Source organism: Sminthopsis crassicaudata, chromosome 2 (assembly GCF_048593235.1).
Source record: "Sminthopsis crassicaudata isolate SCR6 chromosome 2, ASM4859323v1, whole genome shotgun sequence".
NCBI classification, from domain to species: domain Eukaryota; kingdom Metazoa; phylum Chordata; class Mammalia; order Dasyuromorphia; family Dasyuridae; genus Sminthopsis; species Sminthopsis crassicaudata.
This window is the reverse complement of record NC_133618.1, coordinates 133,722,987-133,750,810: the sequence shown is the minus strand read 5'-3', so window position 1 is coordinate 133,750,810 and position 27,824 is coordinate 133,722,987. Positions and strand designations below refer to the sequence as shown.

The window sequence follows — 27,824 nt, the reverse complement described above, 5'->3', positions numbered from 1 at the left end:
GCCGGGAATAAAACGCCCCGCCCAGTTAGCAGGCCACGCCCCATACCCTGAACGTTTTCCCTCCCCTCCCATTCTCCGCTTTTCCTTTTCACGTGAGACTCCTCCAGGGCCAATGAGGGAGTGTCCATCACCAGGCTCCACCTCCGGAAGGTGGAGGTGGGGCGAGAGGGCACCGAATGAGGGCTTCCATTGGCCCGCTCGCAGCAAAAGGCGGGGTCGTACGGCGCCGACCAGCTGCAGTGAGGCGGCCTAGGCCGAGGGTTCCAGTTCAGCTGTGCCGGGGCCTGGATTTTTAACCCCGGCCGAGGGACGGCGACGCGCCCCCGGGAGGATGGTGTTGGGGGGTTTTCCGGTGAGCTACCTGCTACTGTGCGGCCAAGCGGCGCTGCTGCTGGGAAACTTGTTGCTGCTGCACTGCGTGTCGCGGAGCTTGTCTTACAACACCACGGCCGAGCCCGAGGCCATGGCCACCGGATCCGCGGGCTCGGCCCGCCTCGAGGGCCCAGAGGCGCAGATGCTGGCGTACACAGATCCCCGCTCCCCAGTCGTGCTGTGCTCCTTTCTGTAAGCGGCCCAGGCTCCGGGAGGCGAGGGCGCGAGCGCGGGCTGGAAAAGGATGCGCAGGACCCTGCTGGTCCTCCTGCGGCTGTCGGGGAGGAGGGTGACCGACCCCACCTGCTTCCTGCCCCGGGCACTGAAGGGCAGGTGAAGGAGGGGTTATCGGCAGTAGGTAGTGGGGCTCCTTGCACTGGGGGCTTGGTGCATCGTATAGTCTGCAGGGCCAGGTGAGGATCTGGCGTGGAGGGTTGACTCTTGTGAAAGTCCAATCACTCACTTCCTCTAGGACTTATCATGAGTCAGCCTGGTATTAGGTGCCTAGTATTGAACTTAGCGAAGAAGTCCTTACCCACAGGGGTCATAAAGTAGAATCTTGGATTCTGTTCTTTTTTTAACCTCCCCTCCCCCAGCCCTAAAACTTCTAGTTCTCTCTTCCATTGCTCCCCTACCCATTCTCCTGGCACAGGAGCCACCCTGGGTTCTGGGAAGGGTTCAAATTTGACAGGTTTTGAGTACTTGCAAGAGGAGGAGCTGGAGATTCTGTCCGAGCCAGTCTGGCTGACGGCAGAAAAGCCCATCACCAGAAGAGTGATTAGATGAATGTTGGGAGCCACAGCCACTGATGACGAGGTCTAGTACAACACAGGAGTTTCCATCCAGCACACCGCGCTAGTGAAAAAATGCCGATGAGGCAAAATAAAACCCGCAAATCCATATCACCGAGATCGTTGTCACACTAACATGTCCGAGAACAGTCTCCCACTCCACGAGTCCCGTGTGCTCTATGTGATATTCCACCTGATTGCCCAGAAAAATTAACCGACCAGCCCTTATCCCGAAGAAAGCAATTGGGACTGATGGAGGCTTCAGAGCCACGCAGGAGGATTGGTTGCAAGACTGAGAATGTGTGACATGGTAAAGAGTAATTTAGGAATTCTGCGATCCCAAAATGAATTTATTAAATCCTTCTGCTGCAAAGTAATGTTTTTCCTTATTCATCAAAGTTTGAAGGAAAGTGTGCTTCATTCTTTGCAAAGAAAAAAGAGTAATTGAGGGATAAGCTTGTTGCCTTTAAACATTTGAAAGGTTGTCATTTGTTCAATTCAAGCAGAATTTGGAGTCTTTAATTTAATAATAATTTTTAATTTAATTAATTGCAAACTATAATTAGAACTGTCCAAAATGGACTCAGTAGCTTCTAGAGTTAGTAGGTTCCTTGTCGTTCTTAAAGCAGAGGCTGGATCATCACTTATTGAGGTTGTTGTGGAGAGTGTTTGGAAGACTTGGAGCCAAATCTTACTGATGACAGTGACCACCTGTATGACCTTGCACAGGTCTTTGAAACCTTGGACCTCTGTTCCTCATCTGTAAAATTAGAGCTCCCTTCTGACTCTAGATCTATGATGTCATGCATGAGCTTCCTTCCAATTTTAGAGTTCCAAAGGTCAGTTTATCACAGAGCTTTTTGATGATCAGTAGTAAAATCCCAAATAGCTATCCTGAAAGATCATTATAATTTGCTGAAGTTCTGCCACCTTGTCCATTACTCTCAGATCATAAAGAACATTTTGGAAAGTACATATCTAATCCCTCTTTGATCAGTCTAAATGACAAAAAGGTTTGTGATTGGAGGAAAATGAGGAAATTTACATTGTCTAGTTGGGTTGAAGGAATATGTAAGATAAACATATCTGTTAATAATGTTCATTTTACTGGTGGTTTACAGGCCTGATGAATTTATAAAATGTGATGACCCTGTGGATCATGTTGGAAATTCAACTGCCTCTCACGAAATGGGTTATGGGTGTGTCAAGGTGAGTTTTTAATAAACTGTTCCACATAGAATATTCTAAATAGTCTCACACAAATGACTGACACCTCCATTCAAAACTTGTTTTTCAAAGAAAAAAATGAAGTTTAAATCCTCTTATAAAAGAAATCAAGAGAATATGCAAATTATTTTTTGTAACAGAATTTTATCATAGTAAATATTACTATAGAACACATTCCCAAATCCAAGGGCTGTAAGTAAAATGAAGCAAGACATTTAACCTCCATTAAAAGAAGTATAGTTTCTTAGCAAAAACTGCCCACACATCAAAACTAGCCTCACTATGATTTGGCTCTGCCTTTCACTTCTTGAAATCAAGAGAAATGTTTTGATTTTTTTTTTTTCAAATCCACTGTCAGATATTATTCAGAACATGTCTTTTACAAAAGCTCAAAGAAAAGTTATTTTACTCTCCAGATAAGACAGTAGAAGACAGATAAGACAATAGAAGAGAAATCATTCACACTGAAAATTAGCCTCTGAAAAATACTTGTGATCTTCAAACTCAGAGTGGATAATCTGACCAATTAGATGTTTTTCCCTTTGAGTATTATTTTTGAACTTGTACTATTATTAGCCCTTGAATAGTTCGATAATTTTTCCCAATACTCAGATGAGTCTGTAATCTATTGTATTTGAGAGTTCCTTCTAGCAGTGCAGATCTGAGCCCACCATGCCAGTCCATCCTGTGTGACTTTTATCCACGTCCTGCAACAAATTCCCTTTAGGAGTCACCCAACATCCTGGAAGCCTTCCTTGCTTTTTCCAGTGAGAAAGTAGCAGTGGGAGCATGCTGGTCCTTCTATCTTCTTTCTTCCTATTCTTTTTTTGTATATGACATAATTTTTTGATGTCTTTTATTCTTCCTAATTCTTCATTACTTATAATTTACAATCTGCTTGCACCCAACATGCATTTCTCAATTGATATCTATGTGGTACTTTTTTTTTTAAGAGAAAAAAGTATGCTTCAATGTGTACTCAGAGTTGATCATTTATCTCCCTAGAGATAGATAGCATTTTTCATTGTAAGTCCTTCAGAATTTTCTTAGATCATTATATTGATCAGAGTTGCTAAGTCTTTTACAATTGATTATGATTTCATTATTATTATTACCGTCTACAATGATCTCCCATTTTACTCATTACACTTTGCATTAGTTCTTATAAGTTTTCTTTTCTGAAACCATTCCCCAATTGACGGGTATCCCCTTAATTTCCAGTTCTTTGATACCACAAAGAGCTGTTATAAATTCTTTTGTATATATAGGTCCTTTTCCTATTCCTTTGATTTCTTTGGGATCAGAATTAGTACTGCCATGTTGGATCAAGAGATATGCACAGTTTTATAGGATATGTCTTTGGATATATTTCCAAATTGCATTCTATAATGATTATACCATTTTATAGCTCCACCAATAGTTTATTAGTGTACCTTTTTTCCATATTCCCCCCAGCATTTATCATCTCTAGTAGGTATGAGATGGTACCTCAGAATTGTTTTAATTTGCATTTCTCTAAGTCAATAGACATTTTTATATACAGAGCTTTGATTTCCTTTTCTGAAAACTGCTTCTTCATATCCTTTACCATCTATGGCTCTTATGTTTATAAATTTGGCTTACTTCCCTATCTATATGAGAAATGAGGCCTTTCTCAGAGAAACTTGCTATAAAAATTTTTTTATATTATTTCATTATCTATGCTGACTTTTAGTAAAATGTAGAACCCTAATTATCTATTTTAATTAGGTCTATTTTTGCTTTATCTCAGATCATGATTGCTACTCCTGCCTCTTTCACTTTAGTTAAAGCATAATAGATTCTGCTCCAGCCCATTATTATTAAAATGTAGGTATATCATTCTCTTTTTAATAATTGGATTCTAGTTTCTAAACCATTGTGCCATCTACTTTTTTACATTTTATGGGTCCCTTTCACATTCACAATTATGATTACTATCTATTTCCCTCAATCTGAATTTTCTCTATTATCTTGTCCCCTATGGTACTTATTTTTAATTCTTTTAAGGTAGTTGTATTTATTCCATGTCTCATTGCCATATAACATCATCATTAGATTTTTGTATTTTAAAAAATGTGCTTTAGCTTTCAGAGAAAACTCACAGCTTCTGCACTGACTCTTCTGTTGTCTGGGCCCAACTCATTGTCCTTCTGCATTATCTTTCCCAAGAAAGATGTAAGTTAACTTACTTGGTGCTGATCAAATCCAACCCTCTTGTTTTATAAATGAAGAAACTGAGGTCCAAAAAAGTTGTGAGTTTCTCAGGACCTGCAGCTAATAAGTGTCCAAGATTAGACCTTCCTAACTGCCAAGTATAGTGCTTTTTCTACTGTACCCCAGTGCCTTTCATATAAGACCATAGACATAAGAGATAGTCTTTACACACACACACACACACACACACACACACACATTATAAGGTTGTCCAACTAATTACATGTTGAAAATATGGGCAAACGACATTCATTCCAATTGTCTTTCCTGTATGAATAGAGAGGCCAAACTATTTTGAATGATTACAAATTTAACCCAGGTGCCTCTGGAATATTCTTGGACTTGTCAGCACAATATCAATGACAAAGAGAAGCCTCCGGAGGACCTTACCATCCCCGGGAAATTCCTCTTTGACCTGAGCTGTTTGTTGGATCTTCTTTAACATGATGGCTAGCATTTTGGAAAACATACATCTTCCTTTTTTGTGCCTTGCTTAGTTTTATTATGAGAAGGTGGTTGAATGAAATTATTTCTGTTGTTATATCTTTCACTGAATCTTGTATGGATTTGATGTGTGGATGGGCACCGGGTTGTTATGAAATAATTTTGTTCTTCCAAAGCAAATACTTTTTAATAATCAACAGTACAAGGGGGTCTTATATTTTTTCTCTTGTCATTCAATTAGGTATGAAATAAAGATGTGATTTCTGTTCTTAGTTCCTAATAATAGCGTCATCAAAAATGCTCCTGATTCATATATAGATCTCTCCCATAAAAATTTTAATAGGAAAATGGGGATATAGGTAAATAATTTTTGATATTCTCTGTCACTTTTATTGCGATTAATAAAATCTGAGTTTGTTTTTCCTTATATGTTTGATAACTTTGATCATCTGATTTCTTGCATTTAGTCCCTAATTGCTCTCACAATTGTGTTATCTCCAACCTGAATTGCCTCTTTCTATACAATTCATCATTGTTCTTTTTATTACATTCCTGCCTCTTCTTTAAGTGCATTCTGTACTATGATGTTAGAATCCAACTGTGGTGATTCCCTTGCTCTCAATGGAGAAAATGGTTTGTTATCTTTTTTTGAGATAGTTTTCATTTTTATTGTATTTGTAGATCACTTTCCATTTTTATCCTGAAATGTCCTTGAAATGATTTGACTTAATTGGAGACCTTGCCATGCTTCCTTTTAACTGATTTTACTTTCTATTGCTTCTCTTATTTGGAAACAGTACTGCTTATAATTCATTTATAAAACTTTTCTTCTTTAGATTTTGCAAATGAGTTTTCATTCTAAGTATATTTTGCCTTGGGCATACATTTCTCTCTTTGATAATTAGTCAAATATTTTCTGACTAAAGCTCTTTTGGGGAAGATCTTTTGACCTCTGGTTTTGACAATTAATTTACAATACTTAAATTTCTGTATAAAGTTGTTTTGATTGATGTCACTGGCATTTCTGTTGTCTATTTCCATGTTTTATTTTCAGTTACTTCTTTAGGTAGTTCAGGTGTTCCAATTACACATCTTATGTTTTTCTTATTATTCATTCTCCTTCATTTTTACTAATGGTCAATTTAACTATCACAATGATCTTGCTGTATACAAAGGCTGACTTAGGCATAATTTCCATATCAATATCAAGTCTTTTCCTGTATGTTAAAATAAAAAAAATTTTTATTCTATGTGTTAAGTGCTTGCTACATCTTTGTTGTTCTATCATTTCAGTTGTGCAGGATTCTTTATTATCTCATTTTGGTGTTTTCTTGGCAAAGATACTGATGTGGTTTCAATATTTACTTCTCTAGCTCATTTTATAGATGAGGAGGCAAACATTTAAGTAAATTGTATAAGGTCATGAAGCTAGTAAGTGTCTGAGACTGGATTTGAACTCAGGAAAATTAGTCTTCTTAATTCTAAGCCCAATGCTCTATCCACTTCACCACTTACCCAGTTCACCACTTGCTTGCCGCATCCAGTGCCTACCAATTATTTTCTTGAAAATGTTCCTGATCTAGTGGAGTTAGTTTTCTTTATAATCCACACATCTTTTTCTCATTCTATATCCTTGATTATGTTTCTACAGATGTTAGGTAGCTAGATGATGCTAGGCATGAAATCAGGAAAACCTGAGTACAAATCTGGATTTAGACATTTGCTACCTGTGAGACCTAGAGTAACTCATTTTAACTTGTTTTCCTCAATTTTCAAATGGGAGTAATAATAACATTTACCTTCCAGAGTTTTTGTGAGAATCAAATCAGATAGTAATTGAAAAGTGCTTGCCTAGTGCCCGACATGTAGTAAGTGCTATATAAGGATTAGCTTTTATTGTTGGCCCCATCCTCATTTTTTCCCAGCTTTGGTCAAGACTTTGTATGTGTTTAATGACTTCCAATGACTATGAGTCCCTGAAGAGAAGGAACTCTTTTGGTTTTTTCTTTGTATCTGCAATATGTAGCACATTACTACCTATATATCAAGTCCTTTTATAAATATTTCTTGAAATTAATTTCTAGAACTGAAAAAATATTGTCAGTTCAACTGATGTCAAATTCATATGCTTAAACATGGCATTGGATCAGATGATCCCTTGAGATCCATGCAGCTCTGTTCTTCCATGATTTTCTCCTCTGTCTTTATGTAAAATATAGATATCTCAAATATTAATCATTTTACCATTATATTAAATTAATAGCATTTATTTATGTAGTTTCTTGTACTTTCTGTATATTACTGAAGAATTTAACACTTAATTCCCTGGGCAACTTTGGGAAGCTAAATAATTGAAAACAAAACAAAATAAAAGACACATAAGATAGATCTATCAGAAATTAGAGAGTGAGTTAGCATCTAGCAGCTTAATACAGTGAGAGTAATAAGTTATTTTTGGTTCCATAGTTTGGTGGCCAAGCCTACAATGATGTGGAGCACACTTCAGTACAGTGCTACGCTCTGGATGGAATTGAATGTGCCGGCTCTAGATCCTTCTTACGAGACAATAAACCATGTATAAAGTGAGTGTTACCTTAAAAGGTGATTAGTTTGGAGTTCTTCTGTTTTTAGTGTGTCATAACTTAGCCCAACTCTTCCCATTAACTTGAGTTTTGAAAATTAAATATAGCTCTTTTAGTACATAACTCAACTTTGACCAATAGAGTAGAGGACGAAAAGATCTCTAGGAATTGGTGAATCAGAGGCATTAGTCCCAGCTCTACCACTAAGTGAAGTACGGAGCACAGGATTTGAAGTTAGAGGACTTCAATACTTCTGCTTGCTTATGTCTGGGACTTTGAGCAAGTTCCTTTGCTTTCTGAGCTTCAGTTTCCTTCCTCATTTATAAAATGAGAGGGTCAATTTCTTAAGTCCCTTCCAACTCTGAGTTTATGACCTATGTAACAGTTTTAACCATTCTTCCTCTTTGAACCTTTCTTCTGCTATAAAATGAAAGGTCTGTAGTAGCTGACTTCTAAGGCCCCTTCTAACATAAATCCTATCCAGACAGTCCTTATAATAGAGAAGGAAGCTAAAAAAGAAGCAGGATGGATTCTCTGCACTGAAGTTTATTTATATTTAAATAGAAAACATATGCATAAGTCTCAGAATCTAAACATCCTACAACCTAAAGCAAAATAGTGAATGAATTTATTTATGGCTTAATATTAGAGCAGTTTCAGTAACTGTTAGTTACTGGCAGTAGTGACATTGGATTGTATTGTGGAGAGAAGGCCTTGTAAATGAACATTTTGTAGCAGTTGTTATCACAGAGTAACCTGAAAAATTGTAATAATTCAGAGGCCTTAGAGAAATTAGACTAGGGCATGACAAGCCTTCCTAGAATAAATACTGTCAAAAAGCTCTAAACTGCATCCATAATTATCAATGCATTTCAATTTGACAGAAGCCAGTAACTATCTGAACTAATAATTTCACAATACTGTAATGGGAAGAGTTTTCTTTAAATTTATAGATAATTTCTCTGGCCTCCACCAGAGGGAACCAAAGTTAATTATTTTATTATAGCATAAGACTATCTTTCTGTGATTTCATTTAGACTGAAAATATTTTAACTTTCATCTAGTAAAAAGCATTTCTTTTAATTTTTTCTAGGTACACTGGACACTATTTCATAACCACTTTGCTCTACTCCTTCTTCCTGGGATGTTTTGGAGTTGATCGCTTCTGTTTGGGACATACGGGTACAGCAGTAGGGAAATTGCTGACCCTTGGAGGACTTGGAATCTGGTGGTTTGTTGACCTTATTTTGCTTATTACTGGAAGACTGATGCCTAGTGATGGCAGCAATTGGTGTACTGTTTACTAAAGAGAACTAGACTTGGTGAGAGTTGGTGTGGCATGGGAAAGCGAATGACCTTTCTCTACTGACCTTGTCTGTACAAACTGCAATTTCTTCCACCATCCCAGATTAAGTTGATGTTTTACCCTTTTAGAATCTGTTGGAGCAGTGTTATTGGACTTTAGATGTGAAAGCCAGTTGCAGTCTGGAAATGGTAAATACTCTGAAAAAAATCAACTTTATCTACAGAAAAGAAGGCATAAGTTGCTTATTCAGACATAAGCAGCAAGAGGATTTCTATACCTTTTTGCATGACTTCCCTCTACAATAGGATGCCTTTGGTCTTTTGGAATGTGTATTGAAATATCATGAACAAAATGAACTTTTTTAGAATGTGCCAGGACTGTCATGCTCCCACCACTACAAGATACCTGAAGTAACATCGACAATTAAAAAACTGTCTTCAGCAAAAGGTGGAAATTGAAGTAGCTTTTAATGAAGACTGAAACTCTGACTTAATTCTTATGTTCCATGAAATGTTTGGCCAAATGGAGAAACTATACAGGTATATTGTCATTTGAACAAACAAAGTGAAGCCTCTAGTTCAATCGGATTATTAGAACCAGGAATTGCCAAACTTCTGTGCATAGCCCTCAGGGTTGTCACCATTATGCCCCAGGGTGATGTCTCCTATGTACTGATGACTTCATTAAAATATTGTTTTTTAAAGAGATGTCTGAGTGATGTATCTGAGATCAGACATTTCCCTTGGCAGTGATTTCCCTCTAAAATTCTGGACTAAATAAAGAAGAATTACTTCTTGTATAAAAGGCTTTTCTATAAATAACTGAAATAAAAATTCATGACTAGGGAGATTATATATATTAAGAATTTTCACATACTAGGAATGAAAAATAGGTTTCTCCACTAAGATTTCCATTCAACAAGTATTTATTAAGCACCTAACTGTTCTAGGCAATGTGCTTAGCCTACAAAACAAAACAAAAGCAAATTAAAAAACAAAGCAGATTCCCCCCCCCCCCCCATTACAGTTTATTTGGAATAATTGGGAGAAAGTGGAAACCAAATAGAGAATTGTAGAATTTTAAAGCCAGAAAGGATCTTGGAGGTCATGGAGGTACTATTAAACTGGGTATAAAAAGAAGGGAGCCAACTTGAACCTGTTTAAGAGAACCAATTATTAAATTTTCAGTGTGAGTATTTACACCTCAAATTGGCAAAAGCTACTAATCTGTGTTTGATTTGTTGTTTTGTTGATTGTCTAAAGTTAAAGTGATGGAGAAAATTAAGTTAATGCTGACTATACTTAAAAGTGTGTGGGCCAGTGTCCCCAACTTGTTGTTAAACATTTACCATGCAATCCTTCCCCAATTCCTCAACTCTGAATGTAAGACATTAGGTAAATCACTCTCTAAGACATCAGTTTCCTCATCTGAAAAATGAGGAATTTAAACTCATTCTCAAAGATACTTTCCTACTCTAGAATTCTATGTTCTTTTGGTTTAGTGTTTTTGTTTGGGAGTTTTCCCCCTACCCTTCTCTGGTGTGTATCTTATCAATGTAAACAATGGTATTTAAAATTCTTTTTGTAAGCTAAAATCACCAGTTTTCCCATTCACAAATGCCTGGAGACAATCCTTTCCTCTTAATAACCTTGTTGAGTTTTGAATTACAAATTATTTTAATAATGTAATAGTATATAATTAATAATAATAATTTCTATCATTTATAACATTTTGAGGTTTACAAAACACTCTGTATAGATTATGTCTTTTCAATTTGACAGTCCTTTAGGGATCTGGAAACAAAGGATATGGATTTGGATCTGATTGCTTCCTATCTGTATGACTGAGGGAAAGCCTTTTCCTTTTCTGGAGCTCAGTTTTCTCATCTGCAAAATGCTGTGCTAGCAAACTAGTGCAAGGCTCTTTCTAAATTTAAATCTTCTGATCCTGTGAAGTAAGCAACAAAAAACTTTGATAACATCAAAGGTAATGATAAAGATTATGTTAGAAATCCCCCTACCAGAGAAGATATATAGGTTCCCCATCCCCCAAGTCGTCTAGGGCCTTTACTATCTATTCACAGCCAGTCTTCTTCAGAGATTTCCAGGCTTTGGAAAAATGAAAAATGGATTTTCCCAAAAAGGTGAGGGCCCTCTGACACAGATCCTTTATGAGTAAAATGTGAAACTAGTCCCTGTCAAGTTGGATTTAGTTTCTTTATAAATTCTCTAAATAATCTTAGTTCAAAGTGTGCTCCAGTAACAGGAATGTGCACTTTGGTGTCTTTTGCTGGTTATATGATAGTACAAACTCCCTAAAATTAGTTGCCTCAGTAGATAATCGTTTCCTTCTCACCAGAAGTCTTTGGCAGAGACTGGATCCCCTGTTGTTGGGGATGGTGTACAGGGCATTCTTGGTCACTTACCAGATGACTTCCAAAGCTACCTCCAGCCAAGAGATTTTGTAATTTTTAATTTCTCTGAGCCCATTTCCTTATTTATAGAGTAGACATAAGGATATTTTTATTCCAAGTTGCAGAGAAAGTCATGCTTTCCATTGGTAGAGAATGTTGTTCACCTGAGAATTCTCTGTACTCATGAAATCACAGGTTCAGTGCTTGTCCCTATCACATAACTTTACAGGGAGATTATGAAAGAAACACTTTGTAAACCTTAAAGCACTCTATGGATATTAATTATTATTAGAAAAGATTAAATGTTTACCTAATTAGAGCTCTAGATGAAATGATCAAAAGGATTTATTTGCTAAGGAAGACCCCAGATCTTTGGACCATTTTCAATATAGACCTCATGGTATAAATTGAGTTTTACTAGAGAAATTAATCTCTAAATGTGAGCTCTGCTTAATTAATTATTTCAGGGATGATCGTCAGGACCACATCTTCATTTCTCCGACGAACTACTAAGGAAATGGAGTCACTCTCTTTCACAGCTTCAATGACATCTGTGATGGAAGTGACAGGTTGTCCATTTATGCTGGTAATCACATCATGGTTTCGCATCCCAGAGCTGGGGGAAAATATGAAAATAGAGAACTAGAGAAAAGGCTTTTTTGGCGCTTTACTGAATCTAGAACATAACTAATAATAATAATAATTTCACATGGAAATTCTGCTAGAAAGCTTAGACGTAGTTCTTCTTTATTCATCTTGAGGAATGGATTGTATTGGGAAAAATAAATCACCAGTTGAAGGCATCCACTAGTTTAACAACCTCTTACTCTTATAGGTAAGTAAACAAATGGCAAATTTCCCTTCAATTTTCTCTCATACTCCTGAGCTTCCCCATCAAGCTAACATTAGTACATAGAAATCTTATTGATTTTTTGACCCCAAGGAAATATGAAAAGTACAGTCAGGATAGAAATATGATTTTTTCCCCAAATATATCATCTGTGTGACTCTAATAGGAAGCTCTCTGGCTCTTTTTTCAAAAAATTTCTAGAACTAGGGAACATAAAGTTGAACTACAGTCTGTGCTTCAAACAAATTTTAAAATGTCTGTCTCTAGTCTCCCTTTTAAAATGAAACTTTGATCAGCAAAGTTATGAATTATAAGCCCAGTTCATTGGCTTCATTTGGCGGACTAAATTATCAACATGTAAAATCTGTTGTTCTTGAAGGGGAAAAAGTTCAAATGTGAAACACCTCAACAGAAATGTTAATAGAGTTGTAACTATGCTAATGTGTGCATTTGAGATATGACTGTGTCAGAAGATATATGCCAGTTGATGATTTCCTTAGTGGGAAATAGACTCATGATAAGAGATTAAGGAGCTCTAGAAATAGTTATGGCATAATGAGGAATGGAGTTAGAAAGTAATATGGGAAGTTTTATTTTATTTTATTTTTTTAATTTGGGAAATTTTAAAGAAATATTCAGGGCTCTGTATTCAGCAAGGTAAGAGAGTTGGGATAATTCTTTATTCAGAATCTGAGGCCAAAGACTATCCTAGAAAGAATGATTTTACATAAGGACCAAGACAAAGATCTAGGAACTTTGCTTTCTTATAATTGAGAGAACCAGTGATGGGAGATTACACAAAAAGAAGAGCTGGAAATAATTATAAAAACGATATCAAACCCAATTTATTTTTGTCAAGCCAAACTGAACATTAAGATGGTATATTTGTAACTTTCCTACTCTGTATATAGCTTATAACCCCCCCCAAATTTCTCTCCTATTAATCATAGCATGTGCAATTTAAGCAGTTGATGAAAAGTGTTGTTCAAGAACAAACACATTAAGGAAGGAGGGGCATAGGAGGGAAAGGCCATGGAATCCTGAGTACTGTATTGATAGGAGAAAACAAGCTTCTCATGAATGGTATAGCTGAAATTTTCCAAATCAAGAACAAAATAATCTGGGAAATCTCCTCTTTGGGGGCCATCTATGGGCTTATTTCTTCATAACAATCAAAACAGATTTCTACTGCAACCTTTTAATATTTTCACCAAGATTTTATAAAAATATATCTTTTTTAAATAGAGGATTATAGATTTAAGAGGTTAAGTTCAGCCCTCATCTTATAGCTGAGGAAACCAGAGAAAGGTTTTTTAAGTGGCTTGTTTAGTGTCACAGCTACTAAACGTCTAGGGCAGGATTGTAACCCAGGATTTCCTACCCTTTCCATGTAACATGAAGGACCTGAAATAGAAGCCTACACAAAATTGTGCCTAGAAAATGAGAAGACCTAAAAATGGAGTTGTTGCCTTCTTCCTCAATAAGACACTAAGAAAGAAGGTCTGATAATTTAGCAAAATGTTCTCATGCTTGTGATTCTTCTAAATTATTTCACAAAAACCTGTGCTAGAAAAATTGAATAATGCAAGACAATATTAACAACACAAACCTACTAGTACTCGAGTCGAGACCCTGCTGAAATACCTAAATTATTACCATTTGACTTTGAAAAAAGATAGATGATCTCATTTTGTATTTTACCTTGCAGCAGGAGTTCCTTGAATCACTTCATATACAAAGACCCCAGAACTCACATTAGGAAAATCTGGATCTTGATTCTTCATTTCTTGGAGAAGTCTAAGAAACAAGGGCAGGTTTCTGTGTTAAAACTAAAAGTGACTAATGAATGTTCTGGAATCTGTATGCATTTCAATACAACTCATTTGGTTTCTAGAATGGAGGGAAGTACTTGCCTGGGCTTAATAGTCACAGTATTCCACCATACTTGAACTCTCCCCAGGGTTAATAATTTCATAAAATATATATAAATTAACAAATGTGTATGACTGAAGAAAGAGATAGGTAGTCATAGAGCAAGGTACAACAGCCAAAATAAGTATGGAAGTATTCATGACATTTTTAAAAGGCTGAAGAAGATGTTCCACATGGGGGGAGGAGTAGAGATGGGGGTTTCATAAGTGAAGGAAATACACCCTTGACATGACAGATCCATCAAAATAGCAGTGGGTATAACCATGAGCCAGCTCTATACAGAGCCCTAAAAGTAGAAGTGGAACTCAGGAGGTGACTATTGTAGAATGCATAGCATGAGAACTCTGATAAAAAGCAAGGGTAAAAGATGAGGCATGCTATTTTTCTGTTAGAATGAATTTGATAAGCATCCATTTCAGCTCTGGCTTGTCAGGAGAAGAGCAGGGAGTGTTTTGCCAGATGATGTTTATACATTGAATTTGGGATTTTGGTGTTTGTTTTTTGTTTACTCAATGGTAAGGGATGGAGAGGGAAGAATAATGGAAAGGATTTGAAAATGTATTTTAATCTGTTTTTTTTTTTTAATTCATGAAAATGTTTACTTGAAAAAAAGAATCAACATAAAATTTCATGTATCAACAAACATCCATAGAAAACAAAGAGATAGGATGGGCACTATTTATTGTCATATTCACCAAGGCAAGGCAGTTAGAATATTATCATATTCATGCAGTTGACTTACAATCACAGCATGTAAGTATATCCACAAAGTTACACACTTACCTCATAGAAAGAGGCAACATCCGGAGACCTAAATATTTCTTCTGGGAAAGCACTTTTCCTGGAAATAAAGAATCTAATGAGTTAAAGATACTCAACAATCTCTCTTCTTTGGGATAGATCTCAAAATACAGATGCTTCTTTGTGACAATCTGCTTTTCCCAACTGTCAGCTGACAAACTTGGAAGAAGAAAGGAGTCTTGAAGGAAAGGAGTCAAGAGCTGCCATACACAAAGTTTGTGCATAGATTATATAGTTTAGTCCAGATATTCTCGCTATCTTTATAGAAATGGATCCTCAATAGCCTAGTTTTTATTAGTGTACACATAAAGTCTTGTGGATAATGCTAAGAATTGGGAATGTTACCTTTTAACTGGCGCTGATAAAATTCTGCCAAGAATTGTCGAATTCTATCTGAAGGAATAGCAAAGGAAATTCCTGCTGTCACCTTCAGGGTGTTTATGCCAATAACTTCACCATCCTAGCAAAAGAAGAGATGGATTTCAGTTAATGAATTATGTGCAAATGATCACTATTAGGCCAGTGGTGCAAGAAGCCAACTAACCTATGGTGAGAAGGCACTGTGGCTGATGGAATTTATATTTTTTAAATGGGGTGAGGAGGGGAGTGCAGAAGATTCAGTATGGTTCCAGGTATGTTTGGATAGCTAAAGCTACATACGTAAAAAAGTACCGTGTGTACAGGAGCCATTGGGAAATTCTGGATTTTGTATTCTGTGTTATGAACTAACTCTTTCCTTCTTAAAATTTAATTGGTTTCAGAAGTGATTTAGAAGCTTCAGTTTCAGAAGGTGAGTGATGGGCTAGTGTCTAGGAAATCTTTAATCTTAACTAGAAATAAAAGTGGAAGGGGAAAATCACATAATTGTTTTCATTTCAACAGTGCTTACAGATTTAGCAAGCACTTTCCTCACAAAATTTTTCTAAGGAAAATAGTGCAAATATTCCCATTTTACATCTAAGAAAACAGATTCAGAGAAGTGATGGATCTTTGCATCTAGTCAGTGATGAAGCCAGGACTGGAAATACATTTTTTATTGTTTCTTTCTGGCTGCTTATACTATTTTTTTCCCTTGGTCTGATAGTTCTGAAATTTAGCCACAACTTGGAGTTTTAATTTTGGAGTCTCTTTCAGAAGGTGTTTGGCGAATTCTTTCAATGATTATTTTACCTTCTGATTCTGATTCTATGACATCCAGGCAGTTCTGTTTGATGATTTCCTGAAAAATAGAGTCCAGACTCTTTTTTTCATCATGGTTTTCAGGGAGTCCAATTGTCTCTCCTAGATTGTCTCTCCTAGATCTGTTTTCCAGTTCAGTTGTTTTCCCAATTAGGTATTTCACATTTTTTTTCCATTTTTTTCTTTTTTTGTTTTTGTTTGATTCTTGTTGTCTCCTTGAGTCATTCATTTCTATTTGTTCAGTTCTGAATTTTAGTGAATTATTTTCTTCATTTACTTTTTTAACTTCTTTTTGTATTTGTCTAATTGAATTTTTAAATGAGTTGTTTTTTTCTATGGAAATTTTTTCCATTTCACAAATTCTGGTTTTTAAGGAGTTATTTTCTTTTTCTGTTTCACAAATTCTGTTTTTCTGACAGTTATTTTCTTTTTCCATTTTATCAAATCTATCTTTTAATGAGTTATATGCCTTTTCCAAATACTCTTGCAAAGTTTTCATTTCCTTTCCCCAATTTTCTTCTAGCTCTCTTTTAAGATCCTTTTAAATTTCTTCTAGGAGATCCTAGTGTGATGGAGACCAGGTTATATCACCTTTTGGGGTTTCATTTGGAGATGATCTGCTTTTAGTTTCCTCAGGGTTTGAAATCTGTTCTTTTTCACCATAAAAATTTTTCTATGGTCAGAGTTCTCTTTACTTTTTTACTCATTAAAAAAAAAAAAAAAAAGTTGAGATCTGCTTTTAGGGCAGGGAAAGTTTTCCCAAGCTTCCTCTATAAGCAGCAGCGGCTGTGCTGGGTCAGTGTTGACTGACTTCTGGTGCTGGGTGGGTGTGGCCAGGCCCTGGGAAATTCTGGCATTCACTCTTTACCTTTTGTGTTTGTGTTGGATGTTTTATAACTTCTCTGCTGATCTACTACCTTGCAACCAGGGCAGAGTCACCAACATTGCTGTAGATTCCTCCCCATAGGTTCTCCACCACATGGAGTTTGCCCCAACCCAGCTCTGTACTGTCTGCTTGGCCTACCTTCCTCCATTTCCAATTGAAACAGACCTTTTCTGCGATCTTCAAAATTATCTTCTGCTGATCATTTGTTGCATTCCCTATATTTGTGGATTTTGCCAGTCCAGAACTAATTCAGAGGCTGGATTTGCTAATTAATCTGAAGGTTGTAGGAGAGAGTCAGAAAGAAATGTATGTCCTCTTTGCCATCTTGTCTATGGCTCCATAATGAAATACATTTTTTTAAACTTTAAATCCAATTCTCTTTCCATTATGTCATCCTGCCTTTCACTGTCTGGTTATTTGCTTATAATTGTTTAGAGTAGAATTTTTTTTTTTTTTTTTATGTCATAGTCTTCTTAGGTAATCTGGTAAAGCCTAAGGGTCCTTTTAAGAATAATGTTTTTAGGTAATTAAAGAAAACCCCAAATTTCAATTAGAGGTTAGAGAAAATTAAGAGGTAATGTTTCTCATACTTATTGATGACTATAAGTATGTTGCATAGGAGTTTTTATTTTGATCAATTAAAAAAAAAATACATATTGACCATTTCTCTCTTCTGACCACCATTTTGAATGAAAAATTGTTGCTGTTATTATCCATCATTCTCAAAGAGGACCTTGAAATCAGGGAGGTGATGCCATGACATACAAGTGAGTTGGATTTCCATGAGGAAGAACTGTACAAAGTTACTAGCCTCACTTTTTCCTTCAGAGCCATCTGGGCCCAGTGGCAAAATATAGGTCAGGATGACTAGAGATGGCCCTGGATGTAATGGGAGACAGTTTGAGGCAATGTCTAATAAGTGATTAAAGCTAGATAAGAAAAAGTATATCTACCTAGTCAAAAAATTATATGTATATATATATATATGTGCATGTATGTGTATATGTATGTATATATATATATATATATATATATATATATATATATATATATATATATATGTGCATGTATGTGTATATGTATGTGTGTATATATATATATATATAGATAGATAGATATATCTATATATGTGAATATGCGTGTGTATCTATCTATATTTATGGAAGGGAAACCTCAGGGTTTCTGGCCAGCACAGAAAGAATTACTATTTACATTCACTCTGAGCCAGTCAAGGCCAAACAATTACCAAGTAAGGCTTGGGCTGGGACCTATTGTTGGTCAATAAATGAGGTCCAGAGTGATTTGGATTTAAGACATGATCCTAGCCCATAAACTCCTAAATATCTTGTTAGGTTTCAATGATCAATATTTACATTCCTTTAGACCACAGATAAAAGTATGTTACCCTATGTTTACAGGGGGAAAGGAAGGTAAAGAAGAAAGAAAGAAGAAAGAGAAAAGCTGTGTTGCTCAATTGGCTAGTTCTGGATGGGTCCCCAGTGGGGACCATCTTACTCCTACTCACAGGTTGTGTGTCCTTCATTCTCAAAAAAGACCATGACATCAGGGAGGTGAGGTCATGACACACAAGTGAATTGGATTTTAAGGAGGGAGGGAGGGCTGTGCAGTCACCAGCCTCACTTTCTCCTCTGGAGCTATCTGGATCCAGTGGCAAGATATAGAACAAAATAACTGAAGATGGCCCTTCTTGAATGAAAGGAAGAAAAGAGAAAAGGAAAGAAGAGAAGAGAGAGAAAAAAAATTGAAGGCAAATTGGAGGCTGGCAGCTTTCTTTTCAATGAAGTCATAGGTTTTGGATTTTCTTTTAACAGTTATCTTTAGTTCAAAGGACAGGAACAAACATCTCTTCACAGATTTCAAACATTGATATCCAACTCTGGTATTAGATTTAGGGCAAAAAAGAAAAATCAACTACTTACCAAGTTCAGCAGAGGCCCCCCAGAATTCCCATGCTGCAAGATCAAATTAGAAAAAGACAGTCTTAAGTGCCAAGGTGTCCCATCTAACCAATTACTAAATATACTATCCTCAGAAAGCAGGACTTTAACACCCTTAGTTGTTTCTGGCATTAGAGATAATAAGTTATATTGATAAAGGAATTCTTTACAACCAATAGCAATACAATTAGAGTAGTGCTAAAAATCAGCACCTTTTAGAGGAATATTAAAGGAATCTAACACTCTAAATACCAGTTACCAATTGTTATATTTCAAAGAATTGTGATTGAATTAGTGTACTACACTCTTCATAACACCATTCCCAACTCTTCTAAAACACAGAAGAATCTTCAAGAGTTGACAAGGCTGAAAAATTCATCACCCTGTGCCTAAACCAGTGAAGATCCCCTTCAGTAGAATGATTCCTAAAGTACCATCATGTGACTTATGACCAGATCTTACCAACAAATATTTGTTAAATGCCTACTTTGTGTCAGGCACCATATTATGTGTAGAAGATAGGAAGATGAAAGCTAAATAGTCCCTGTCTTCAATGACCTTATATTCTAACAGATGGGATACAATGTATACAACTACATTTTATACATAATAATGATGTGTGAAGATATATCAAAGTACATATGTATATTGGGTAACTATTTGATTTTATTAGTGTTGGAAGCCTTCAGTGAGGAATCAGCTTTACCAAAATAAAATAAAATAAACAATAAGCATCTTCTCTGCTATGAGAAATTTCAGAGAGATACTTGGGCACTGAGAGATTAAGTGACTTACCCGCAGTCACTTAGCCAATATGTACTAGAAGTAGGGCTTAAAGTCAGGTATCCTCGAGTCTGAACCCAGCTATCTATCTAGCACAGCAAACTTAAGGTAAATACTTGAAACCATTCTATCTTAGTAGGTAGGATGTGCCAGAAATTGTGATTCTCTGGCAAAACCTTCAAGAACCCAAAGTCATTTATCTATCATGTGATAAAGCAAGACAAACCATTATAAAAAGAAAAAAAATTAAATATTTAGAGACTGAACCCATATAATGCATTTCATTATTGATGCTGAAGACCAGGTCAATTCTGAATATCAAGAAGTCACCCAATGAGGGAGGGGGAAAAGGTCTAATAATTTCTCTCATTTTACCTGATTAGAGTATGGACCTCCTGAGCTAACTTACATTGATGATAGCATCAGTCTGGATATAATCCATGTCTGAGTCCTTTAAGCCCAGTTCCTTGCCTCCTCGTTGAGTGCTGCTGACAATTCCTGCAGTGACTGTATTCTGAAGAGAAAAGGGGCTGCCTAGAGCTACCACAAACTCCCCTGCATGCAAGTTGGATGATCGTCCCAAGAACAAAACAGGAAGGTCAGTCTGCATCGAGGACAGGGGTGAGGTGAGAGGGAAATAGAAACAATACAAGCAAGAGATAAAATTGTTATGACATATTTATCTTTGAGTGCAGTCCTGACGTCACAGTTGCTTAAAATCTAAAAATCTCTTATCCACACCCACAGAGCCTATCAAATAGTTCTCTAATTTCCAACATTCACGTTTTAGAAATATTACAGATTATATCTAAGGATTTGTAGTTGTTATATTGCAGTAATCATAGTAATTAGTACATCTTTAAAAGGGTAAGTAACCCAAAGTTAGCAATAAAGCACTGTCCCTGCCTCCAAATTAGTGTTAGGCCACAAACAGAAAGGGAAACCACCCAGAGTATCCTACAGTAACCTCAAGACTTCCTTAGGATAGTGAGATCCCTCAGTATGTATTCCCTAGTGTGATTGTGGCAAACTCTATTAGACCAGGAAGACTAGTGAGAGGACCTTCAGTATGCATCTCTGAAGAGAAGAGGGATCCTTAAGTGTGATTTTTCTGATGAGAAATGAGCAGAGAATCTATGGATTATTGATGGCATGGGGCTTTATCATAAACTCATTTTAGTAATATATTTTTATTCCCCAAGAAAGTTCTCAAGAAGAAGCTGAGGGAAGAAGAATGGACCATCTACTGAACCTTTTTTGAAATAAAATATATGCAGACTACCTTGACACATGCTGTTCTACTTTCAGTATCAGTGATGTCTACATCGTCTGTATTTTACAATTTACATAATAAGCCCCCCAAAATAAGTCAATAAACATTTAAGTACTTGCTATGTGCTCAGCACTATGCTAAGCACTAGGAATACAAGGAAAGACAAAATCTCTGCTCTCAGAGAGTTCAAAGTCTAATGGGAAGACAACACACAAACAATTATTTATACTGGATAAACAGGAGATAAAAGTTAAAATCTAAAAAAAGATTTAAAAACTCCCAAGAAGCAGGAGACCAAGTAAGGATGAGATCATTAGGCAGGTAATAGAAAACATATTGTCTATAGCACTAGAGACAGGTTTCATAATCATATTTTTGTTGTTTGTCCTTCATTCTTGATGAGTACCAAATGGACTGGAAAGAAGAGAGAATAGAGAAGCAAGAAGCAAGCTCAACAGCATGCATTTTAAAAAGGTAGAAATCTTTGAAAAAGATTTTTTTAATGCCTGAAAGTGACCAGTTTAGCTTTGCATCTGCACAGTCTTACCTTTGGCTCAATCTTGATGAGAGCAAGGTCAGCTTTTTGGTCAATGTCTTTCACTGTTGCTTCATATTTTTCCCCATTCTGGAGTTCCACAGTGATCCGCTGCCGGTTCGTGAGAACGTGAGCATTGGTAACAATGAGCCCATCCTCAGACACTATGAACCCTGAGCCACTGGATGCATGAGTATACTCATTGCTTAAAGGTGACCTGAATCAGCAAAATAACAGTATCAGAAAATTTGGCTTTACTCCCAGTATAGCACCTTATGTGTAGGCTGAGGAGTGAGGAAGGTAACATGCACTTCCTCCATGGAGTGATCTTATGTTGATGTATTGACCCTTGCAGAGCTCATTGTTGAGATGTGGCTCTGCAGCCAGATTCAGACCATTCTTCACTAATGCTTTCTACTGCCACCATCCCTCATGTGTGAATCTTGTGGAGGGTAAAAACATTACTAGTTGTGTCCATAAGCAGATAGCTGTAATGTTAGATAGATAAATACCAGAATGGAAATTCAAGGAGTATGTGTTTTAATCCTTACAGTTTACCAAATTTCTGTATTTCTATAAAACAAAAATGATAAAATAAAATCTTGCAATTATTTATATACTCTAGGAATCTACACTGTTAATATATAGACATACTTAGGATATGCTGGTAAATGATTAACAACCAGCTGAGGGGGAAGGGATCTGCTACTTTCATAACTTTTAAGGTTAATCTGCATTATTATTTTCCCACCACTTTTTAAATCTAGACAATAAACAAAATCTTGGTTTGTAGTCTTTGCCAATTTCCAAGATGCAAATGCTCACACTGAAAATTTAACAACCAACTTTCAAGCCAATTCAAACTAGCTCCAGCACACCCCTGGCTCAGCAATCACATATAGGATATGAAAATACCTTCTAGTTACTTTGCCAGGATAAAAGACTAAAGAGTTCTCTCAATGTTGCCTCATATAGAAAACCAATAAGATTGACCAATAGACCCTATAAATATCTTCAGTTTATAATGATGCTGGTGATTTTTCAGCTCTTTGCCTGCCTCCCTAGTCCTCAGTCCCACTTTAAATTCTGACCAGCATGGGCAATAGTGTGTTCCATTGGAAAGAATGATGAGTCAGAGGGACTAGTGTTAAGTCACCACGTCTACCATATAGAGAAGTGACAGCAAAGGCTCTGAGTTTCTGTTTTCTAAAAACAGAAGTAACTACATCTGTGCTATATACCTCACAGAATTTTTGTGAGGAAATCTTTACATGATTCCTTACATGAACTATTCTTAACATCACAGATGGGCTCAGGAAAAGCCTCCCATACCTATCTGCCTTTTAACTCTTCCTAACCACAGCCTATAGAGCACTTAAAATTATATTCTGATTACATTACTATATCCTGGTTGCCTTTTAAATATAAACAACAGTGTGACCTGTTTTAGCAAAAAATATGAACTCTATATCTGAAGAGATCTCAGATATGTTTTGGTTAGACATAGGGCAGAACTTGGAATAGTCAGGGAAAGCATATTTGGGCTAAATATGAGGGAAAATTCCCTAGTAATTAAACTTACCTCCAATGCAATGGACTTCCTTGGTGGGTAATGAATATCCTGTTACTGGAAGTTTAATGTCCATCATCATGAATCTTGGATTGTAGAAATGTTGGATAGGATTACATCTGGAGTATAACTATTGGTATTATACCTCTCCCCAACGCTTTATCTCATTGTATGATTTTAAATATTGTTATGGGGAAGAAGGACTGACACAGACCTTTTTAGAGTCAAATAGAGCACTAAAGTTAAGTGACTTATTCAGGATCACATAACCAGTGTATGTCAGGGATAAGACTTAGCTTGAGGGCTTCTTGGCTTTGAGGCTGCCTCTCTCTCACCACCACACCCTGATACTTCTCTACCTTTTATATTTTTTACAATACCTTCTCTCAGAGAGTTCACAGTTTATGGAGGAAACAACATGGAACAACTATGTACAAACAAGTAATACACAGAATAATTTGGAAATTATTGAAGAGGGATTGGGAAAGACTCCTGCAGATGGTAAGATTTTAGCTGGTAATTTTACAAACATTTTTATGCATACAATTCAGGATCTCTTAGGTGTAAAAGCAAACTTCCCTAGAGAGTTTTCTCATCCTGTTGATTAGGGACCTCATCAAATTAACCATCCTGGACTTCCCACTGCCAAGGATTTGCCTCCAGGCTAACTTCAAATGTTTGTACTCCCTAATGAAAGCTGAATTCAATTCTACTCCTCCACATTAGAGCTTTGTTCAAGAATGGCTTTGTTCTACACTACTAACAATCCCCACCCCTTTTCTGTGAACCTGATTGTTACACTCTAGAGATTTTACCTTAATATATGTCTCCGAGATACAATTACCCTCCCCCCTTCACCCCATCCCATTACCTGCGGAATAGTTCCAAGTGTACCACAGATGGCGCAACCTTCTCCACCACCTCAACAATGAAGTTATATTTGTCCCTGAGACTGCCTGGGCTTCTGGTCCCTGGGAATGAACGTAATTTTGATGGGTGCCTGTGGTGCCCATCACATCACAGCAACATCCAAACTATTCCCCACAGATGTCTCTCATGATATAAAAACAGTCTCCTGTTACTTTCCAGTGAGAGCTTACATGCTTTGAATCAAGAAATAAGACTCATTTACTTACATTTATAGAAGGAAAATATGACATAGTTAAAAAAAAAACAAAAAACCAACCCATAAATGCTGGATTTGGCACCAGAGGTTATAATTCACTGTTTTCAATCATATCTGATTCTTCACGACCCCACTTGAGAGTTCTTGCCAAAGTTACAGGACTTCGTTCATATCCTAGCTCTGCTAATTGAATAAATTACCTGGGTCTCAGTATCCTCAGTAAGTAATTATTAAGTACCTGTTAATATGCTATAGACATAAGAATATAAAGTCAATACCAAAACAATTCCCGCTCCTAAGGGAGAAATAGCATGCATGTATATAAGTATATAAAATATGTGCAGAATAATTATGAATAATAAGGAATTGCAGGGGATGCGCTGGCCAGGGCTGGGGAGAAGAATGCTAACAACTAGAGAAATTAGGAAAGGCCTCCATAGGAGGTAATGTCCAAATATTACTGGAAGAATACTAGGGATGCTACAAAGCAAAAGTGAAGACATCATTCCAGGTATGGGGTTGGGGAAAACAGCCTCTGCAAAGACAGAGAAGAATGAAAAGCATTTTTGAGAATGAGGCCAGTTTGTTTATGACATAGTTAAAGGTGGTTGTGGAGATAAAATATCATTTGTCTGGAAAATCTGGAACCAGATTGTGAAAGGTTTTAAATTCCAGACAAAGACCTTTCTACATTGTTCTAGAAGCAACAGGGAGCCACTGGAGCTTCTTGAGCAAAAGAGGAATATGATAAGACCTCAATTTTAGGAATATCATTTTGGCAATTATATGGCATAAGATGAAAGAAAGAAAGCAGAAAAAGAAAAAAGGAAAGAAGTGAAAGAGAAAGAAAGAAAGAAAGAAAGAAAGAAAGAAAGAAAGAAAGAAAGAAAGAAAGAAAGAAAGAAAGAAAGAAAGAAAGAAAGAAAGAAAGAAAGAAAGAAAGAAAGAAAGAAAGAAAGAAGGAAGGAAGGAAGGAAGGAAGGAAGGAAGGAAGGAAGGAAGGAAGGAAGGAAGGAAAGAAAGAAAGAAAGAAGAGAAAGAAAGAAAACAACAAAGGAAGAAAAAAGAAAGAAGGGAGGAAGAAAGCAAGGAAGGAAGGAAGAAAGAAAGAAATAAAGAAAGGGAAAGAAAGAAAAAGAAAAAAGCAACGAAGGAAGGAAGAAAAAGGAAAGAAGGGAGGAAGAAAGCAAGGAAGGAAGAAAGAACAAAAGAAGGAAAGAGGGAGAGAAAGAAAGGACTAGGAGAGGATATCCAAATTATTTCAAAGAAAAATAACATGAGAGAAAGAAGTCTCAAAAAATAAAAAGAAAATTAGCTAGAAGCAGAGAAAAGGAGGGCAAAAAAAAAAAAAAAAAAAGAAGTAAGATATAATGGGATAGATAGACCTAGAGCTAGATCTCGAAGTCAATAGAGGGTGGGATTGATCACTCGCATGTTATTTAACAGCTCTCAATCTCGGTTTTCTTATTTATAAAAATGGGTATAATACCTACCTTAGAGATTGTTGTGAAGATCAAATGAGATGATGTGAAAAACTATCTAAATGTTAGTCCAATGACCCATTTGGCAGATTCAGATGGGAAATAATTTGGTAAGGCTGTACAAATGCTAATTTAAGATCGTGATTGATTACTTAGGTGGAACCGAGAGTGGGGGAAGAGGCCTCTTAGACCGACGTACAGTAGCTCACACCTCTAGTCTAGCTCACCTGAGTTGCCACAGTTTCCCTTCTCCACCGGCACGGCTGGAAGATCCCCTCGGAGACTGGCGGCTCGGTTCTCTGCTCGGAGCGCGCAGAGACTCTGGTAGGAACGGCCGTCGTTGCCACAGACTGGTACCTCCGAAGCTCGGCAGACGCAGGTACCGAGTTGGCCCCGGCTCTTGGAGGTACGAGTCATGCGGCACCGCAGCCCTAAGGCGCAGGGTCGTTTCCAAAGTCCCCCACACGTTTCCCCTTCCTTAGCAGCGCACACTAGGCAGCAGTTACAATGGTCAGGCTGTGGCGACGCCCCCATGGGGCAGACTGGCAATGGGGGACAGCGGGTCGGCTCGCAGGTAGGTGGGCAGGGCGTCGATGCCCAGGGAGGTCCAACTTGGATCGAGGGCTTTGCTACCGAGGACAGCAACAACAGCAGGCAGGGAAGTAGTCCAGCTTCCACAGTACGCACAGCCATAGCCATCTCCTCTCCCTACTTTCTCCTTAACTTTCTCTACTTTTAAGTTTATCCTGGAGCCCAATTCAGTAGAGTCCTTAGGACAATTAATCTTGCCAGGTCATGGTGTCGCCTCTGCCTAACTGTGCCAGCGCATAGCTTTTAAGCCCTTGAGTCCTAGGAGGGCGGAACCTGGTGCAACCCTTCTTGCTGACCCTTCCCTCCCTCCTCCTCCCCCAAACACATTTGCTATTTCTTGTCACTCCCTCTCTTCCTTCTACTCCAACGGGGAAGAGAAGAGAATTCTCTGCATATCTAAAAATCTAGCCAAAAAATTCATAAAACTTAAAAGTTCTAGAGCTGAAAAGGATCTTAAAGATCCTATGGACCAACTCTCATTTTACAGATAATCAGGCATCATGGGAATGTGGTGATAGTGAAGCTGGAACAAAGAGGTGTGAAGGGAAGTAATGTGAAAGGAGGTTGGCAAAGTAGGTTGGATTCGTTTTGGGGAAGGTCCTAATGACAAACTCTCAAACGACTTCGATAAAGTGACTTGTTCCAAGTTAGTCAATCAACTAGCATTTATTAATTGCTATATGTCAGGCACTGTTCTAAGCATGGAAGATACAAAGAAAGGGAAGACAAAACACAGTCCCATTCCAGAAGGAACTCAGCCTAGTGGAGCAGATAAAATGCAAATACATTTAGGTCTCAGTACAGCTAGGGGTCAAGATGGATAGAGTGAATATCTAGCCTGAAAGTCAAGAAGACTCATCTTCCTGAGTTCAAAATTGACCTCAGACACTTATTAGCTGTGTGACCCTGGGCAAGCCATTTAACTGTTTGCCTCAGTTTACCTCATCTATAAAATTAGCTGGAGAAAGGAATGGCAAAAGTATTGCTAAGAAAATCCCAAATGAGGTTACAAAGAGTTGAATGTGACTGAAATGACTGAACAATAACAAAAGTAATGTACTAATAATACAAGTTATATAATGCTGGAAGATATTCTCTGAGGGAAGGTACTAGCAGTGAGGGGAGAGGAGATGGTTTAGGTAAAGTCTCATAGAAAAGATTCGATTTAAAATTGACTCTGGAAGGAAGCCAAGCAAATCAAGAGGCAGAGATGAAGAGGAAAAACATTCCCAGCAATGGAGACAGTCAGTGAAAAACTGTAAACATGGAAGAGATTAACAAGAAGGCCAGCATAGCTGCATCAAAGAATACATGAAGGATGAAGGGAAGTTAAAGGTAAGAAGGCTGGAAAAGTAGGAAGGGGCCAGGTTGTGAAAAGCTTCAAATGCCAAAAGGCGTCTTATCTTGGAGGCAATAAGGAAACACTGGGACTTATTGGTGGGAGGGGAGGAAGGAGAGAGCTGGTCTGACATGCACCTTCAGAAAAATC

General features: G+C 37.3%; 2 protein-coding genes across 2 annotated transcripts; one reads left to right on the top strand and one right to left on the bottom strand.

The window, feature by feature from the left end:
* Positions 1–10: 10 nt before the first annotated feature.
* TM2D2 (TM2 domain containing 2) lies at positions 11–9,660 on the top strand. Its single transcript, XM_074287302.1, has 4 exons — positions 11–564; positions 2,285–2,372; positions 7,536–7,651; positions 8,745–9,660. The coding sequence occupies exons 1-4, from the start codon at positions 332–334 to the stop codon at positions 8,956–8,958; spliced, it is 651 nt and encodes a 216-aa protein (XP_074143403.1). The 5' UTR covers positions 11–331; the 3' UTR covers positions 8,959–9,660.
* Positions 9,661–10,004: 344 nt separating this feature from the next.
* Positions 10,005–26,608, bottom strand: HTRA4 (HtrA serine peptidase 4). Its single transcript, XM_074287301.1, has 9 exons — positions 25,972–26,608; positions 24,009–24,108; positions 21,580–21,784; positions 20,169–20,363; positions 18,959–18,991; positions 15,299–15,413; positions 14,936–14,993; positions 13,922–14,017; positions 10,005–11,986 (listed from the first exon to the last, which is right to left on the bottom strand). Exons 1-9 carry the CDS (start codon positions 26,441–26,443, stop codon positions 11,821–11,823), a joined length of 1,440 nt encoding a protein of 479 aa, XP_074143402.1. The 5' UTR covers positions 26,444–26,608; the 3' UTR covers positions 10,005–11,820.
* Between the last annotated feature and the right edge of the window lie 1,216 nt (positions 26,609–27,824).